The sequence below is a fragment of the Elaeis guineensis genome, chromosome 13 (genome assembly GCF_000442705.2).
Source record: "Elaeis guineensis isolate ETL-2024a chromosome 13, EG11, whole genome shotgun sequence".
NCBI classification, from domain to species: Eukaryota; Viridiplantae; Streptophyta; class Magnoliopsida; order Arecales; family Arecaceae; genus Elaeis; species Elaeis guineensis.
The window spans coordinates 20,079,565-20,084,529 of record NC_026005.2 but is presented as its reverse complement, the minus strand read 5'-3'; the positions used below and the strand labels follow the sequence as shown (position 1 = coordinate 20,084,529).

General features: G+C 45.4%; 1 protein-coding gene across 1 annotated transcript; it reads left to right on the top strand.

Annotated features, from left to right (window-relative positions):
• The first annotated feature begins 2,090 nt into the window (after nucleotides 1-2,090).
• On the top strand, nucleotides 2,091-4,550 carry LOC105056353 (uncharacterized). The gene has a single exon (XM_010938520.4). The coding sequence runs from the start codon at nucleotides 2,091-2,093 to the stop codon at nucleotides 3,936-3,938; it is 1,848 nt and encodes a 615-aa protein (XP_010936822.1). The 3' UTR covers nucleotides 3,939-4,550.
• The last annotated feature ends 415 nt before the right edge of the window (nucleotides 4,551-4,965 follow it).

The following is a 4,965-nucleotide window of genomic DNA, read 5'->3' as shown; positions in this document are numbered from 1 at the left end:
TGAAGGTTGAAGCCGGACATGTGTTCTGCTACAAGGTAGAGTGCAATCATTTGTTAAACTTTGCAAAGATTATTGGAATATCTTGTTGCACGATAGATTGATGAAGGTTGAAGAACCATAGAACTCATGCATAAAAACTCAAAATTATTTACTCTACAATTTTGAATTTTAATGCTAATTTTGAGTTTTTATGCACGACTCTTAAGGTTTTTCAACCTTCATCTTTTTCCCTTCCATCCAAAAATTTAAAATACTTTATTCTACTTTTGGGTTGAACAAAATTTTTAATTTGGTAACTCCGATCTAGCTTACACGATGGGTGAAGTAAAATAGCTGATCACAACTCAAGATGTCAGCAACAACCAACATACTTTTCTTGGAGGGAAATAAGCCAGCTTCATTATGAGTGCACAGACAAGCTGCAGCCAAGTGAAAGAAAAATAAAGAAAAGTTGAAGATTGTAAAATATGAAGTCATTGAATCTAGTGGTGTTTAATTATATATTATAGCAGCAGCATGTAATCACTCATAAAATCCTACATATTCATTTTTATTTTTTCATAATTGCAATTATTCGAGGCTAATTTAGGAATTAAAATATTAATGCAATCCTGAACAGGAGACAAAACAGATTCACTCAATCCACATACCATTTACACTGTCAATTTTTTAAAATCAAGTACTGAAAAGAAGGGAAAGACCTTTGTCCAGTCTAGCATTACAGAGATTACAACCTTATACATGTACCAAAAAAAGATCACAATCTTATGTTAACAACTTTTGTTGGGTCTAAAGTTTGAAAAAAATGTGCTCATGAATTTATTATCCAGCCCTACACTGTCGGGAATATTTCTAATATGTCAGCTTTTTCGAGAAGTAGAGGGCTGTCTACCTGGGAAGGGGAAAAGGCAACGTAGAGGGCTATTTTTGGAAGAGAGACAAAGCTCTCTCTCCAAGAGTAGGAGTAGTCCCAGGCCAGAATGGTTTCTGATGCACCATTAACCCTTGGCTCTTTTGTTTACCAAAAAAAAAAAACTCTTGGCTCTTTTTGGACAAGTGAGAATGCCTGAAGATATTTTTATTCATCAAAATTAAGGATTTAGATTAGCTATTGTTGGTCATGGATTAACTCCTAAACACCACTTTTTTATAAGAACACTTAAACATTACTAGATGTTCATTAGAACAGGAGTAACAATTAAAAAAAATATATATGAATTTAATAAATGTGAGGGTCGAGATCTGGACTAAATTTTGATCTCTTGTTAATTATTAAATAATTGAAAGAAACATGAGCATTTACAAAAAGAAAAATTAGACAAAATATAGCTGCTGTCTCCTTGTGATCATGTGATATCATTCTTAAACCTTGGAGGATATAATTACTATCACCAAGGCAAATACAGAACATGCAAGGGCTAATAAAAGAGAGATTTAAGAATCACAGGTTTGAGAGGGAGATTTGGCATTTTAAATCAAAATACAATTTACAAAAGAAAGTGTAACAGATGCTATGGCAAAGAAAAATGTGAACAACAAAAATATTTCTTTTTTATTATTTTGATGTATTATTAAAAACTTGAATGGTGGTTGTACCAATTAGCTTTAAGATATCACCACAAAGTTTGATTAACAGAAATTTCCACAAGCCTAATCCACCTAGATGTATCATGTGTTGCAAGAAATGCTGCAGTATAAATCCTGCCATGCTTTTTAAGTCACACTCATAAACAAAGCTAGTAGCTACAGTTTAATCAATTGAATTGGATTGGTTGTCATCTCATCTTTATCCAGAAGACCTTATACTATGTACATGGGCCACACCCCCCCACCCCCCCCCCCCCCCACCCCCCCCGCCCCCAAAAAAAAAAAAAAAAAAAAACACTATTCATAAAGGTTAAGCCTCATAAGTCATAACCTAACATTAAAAAGTAGATTGAAACATTACTTTGCCTCGTTAATTTGAAACAATATTCAAAAACATTATAAATTATTTTTTTAAAAAAATAAAAAAAAAAAACAAAACTCCTCTCTCCCCAACTACCACCTATTTATTTCCCTCCAATTCCTTTCGAAACACCAGCACTCCGATGGCCTCTCTCCTCCTCCCAGTCCTCCTCCTCTCCCTCCTCTCCTCCTCCTCAACGTTAACACCACCACCCTCCTCCCCCAGTCCCTTCACCGCCAAAGCCGCCGCCCTCCGCTACTGGCACCGGAAGAACCCCCACCACCGCCCCCTCCCTCCATTCCTCCTCTCCAAACTCTCCCCCCTCTCCCCGCTCTCCTCCGCCGCCCTCTCCTCCGCCCTCTCCTCCGCCACCACCCCCCTCCCCTCCTTCCTCTGCTCCGCCGCCCACCTCCTCTGCTCCTCCTCCCACTCCACCTCCCCTCCTTCTCCCTCCGACTTCTCCAACTACAACCATGCCAACTTCTCCTCCTACGGCGATTCACTTTCCGGCGGCCGCGACGCCTTCAAGATCTACTCCTCCGACGCCAATACCGCCGCCGACTCCTTCCACCGCTACTCCCTCCGCTCCTCCTCCCGCCCGGACTCCTTCTCCTCCTACTCCTCCGACGCCAACATCGCCGGCGCCTCCTTCTCCTCCTACGCCGCCGCCTCCTCCGGCGCCTCCGGTTCCTTCTCCTCCTACGCCGCCAGCGCCAACGTCCCCGACCTCCGCTTCTCCTCCTACGACCCCGCCGCTGTCCACCGCCCCCGCACCTTCTCCTCCTACTCCTCGGAGTCTAACTCCGGCGGCCAGCGCTTCTCCTCCTACGGCCAACGGGCCACCGCCTCCCCAGCCACCTTCACCACATACGCCACCGACGCCAACGTCCTCGGCACCGGCTTCGCCGCCTACAGCGAGGCCGCCACCGCAGCCAACGACACCTTCTCGTCGTACGGATCCCTCACGAACCGGCCGTCGAACACCTTCCGGACGTACGGCGACGGCGCGAGTGGCGGGGTGGAGAGCTTCGCCACGTACCGGGAGAGGGCCAACACCGGCGACGACACCTTCCGTTCCTATGCGAAGCACGGGACCGCGGCCCGCGCCGACTTCTTAAACTACGGGGCCTCCTTCAATCCCGGGTCGGATTCTTTCAACGGGTACGGGGAAGGATCCATAAACCCGGTAATCGGGTTCAGGGTCTACGCCGGCGACAATACCACCTTCAAGGCATACTCCAAATCCGGCATCACCTTCGCCGCTTACCGCAACAAGTCTTCCAACCCAGGCCCACCGCACGCCAATGGCAAATCTGTAAATAAGAAAAGGATCGAGCCCGGAAAGTTCTTCAGAGAGAGCAGTCTCAAGAATGGGACGGCGATGCCGATGCCGGATATCCGGGACAAGATGCCCAAAAGGTCATTCTTACCCCGGTCCATAGCGGAGAAATTACCATTCTCCGCCACCGCGCTCGCGCCGCTCTTCGGTGTCTCCATGGACTCGGCGATGGGGAGGGCAATGGCGGAGACGGTGGCGGAGTGCGAGCGAGCTCCAAGTAGAGGTGAGACGAAGCGGTGCGTGGCGTCCATGGAGGACATGGTCGACTTCGCCGCATCCATGCTGGGGGACGACAACGTGGTGGTGAGGAGCACCGAGAATGTGAGGGGATCCGGGGGGAACATATTGGTGGGAAATGTCACGGGGATCAATGGTGGTAAGGTTACCAGGTCGGTGTCGTGCCACCAGAGCTTGTTTCCGTATCTCGTGTATTACTGTCACTCGGTGCCCAAGGTGAGGGCATACGAAGCGGACATTCTTGACGTGGAGACTGGAGAGAGGATCAATCACGGTGTTGCCATATGTCATTTGGACACGTCGGATTGGAGCCCTGGGCATGGGGCTTTTGTGGCCCTAGGATCTGGGCCTGGAAAGATCGAAGTGTGCCATTGGATCTTTGAGGGGGATATGACTTGGACGGTTGCAGATTGATCATAAAGAAATGGAAGAACAGTGAAGCATTGCTCTTTTGGTGGAGATCAGGGCAATGGATTGTGTGATCCATACTGCAAAGAAAGATGATTAACAGTCCAAGTTGCTCATTTCGCTACCATTGTAATGAACATTATTTTTTTAATTGGGGTTCTTAGTTTAACATTGACCTTTTACATATATCTTCTAAGAAACTTGCATGCGAAGATCTCGGTTGTCTTCCACTGTTTACAATTATAGACTGGGCGGTTGGTCGTATATATTCTGGGCCGAAGCTGGGCCTAGTTTTTGTTCGCATGTTTCAAGCCCATAAGTGCAGCAGGGAGGACGGAGGAGGTTAGGAACGGCCGAACGGGAGCTGCGCCAGGTCAGCACCGAGAGGGTTTTGGAGAGGATTAGAGGGGAAGCAAGATGTTCTTCTTTCTTTCTGTTGGGTCCTACTAGTTTTAAATCTTTTAGGATTATTGTTTTGAATCCTATGCGCCATTGATTCTATGTGCGATTGTTTTAAGATCTTTTCTTGATATCCTCAAACAAAAAAGATGCCCGCTTAATTTCTTTTTCTTTTTCTTTTTTCTTTTTTCTTTTTTCTTTTTCTTTTTCTTTTGCGCGCTTTGGAAAGGCAAGGCTATTCTTTTTGCCAGTTTTACTAGTTTTCGGTGTTAAATTCTCTTCTTTGCTTCTTTATGTGTGTGTGTTTGTTTGCTTTTTCTGGGAGACCGGATGACTCTGGTCCATCTTTATAGCCTTTTATAATCCATTTCTTTTCGTTAAAATAATACTTTTATTTAAGATCTTGGAGTATGTGGTTGATGCCGTGGGTTTCTACTCTGTTTTAATTTCTTAGGGCTGGGTATTAGCCAAGCTTGTAAAGGTTTTTTTCCTGCTTTGGAATCCATAAGAATAAACAGGCTTCCAGTGTGGTGCAGAATCTTTGATGCTCGTGCTCAGTCTCACTGCTTCTGCTTTGCTCACTAGTTACTTGAATGCTTGCGCTTGGCTTTCACATGGTAATTCTCTCCAGCTC

Excerpts from the sequence above, each read along its gene's own strand:
- LOC105056353 (XM_010938520.4), top strand. The coding sequence starts at position 2,091 with ATGGCCTCTCTCCTCCTCCCAGTCCTCCTCCTCTCCCTCCTCTCCTCC.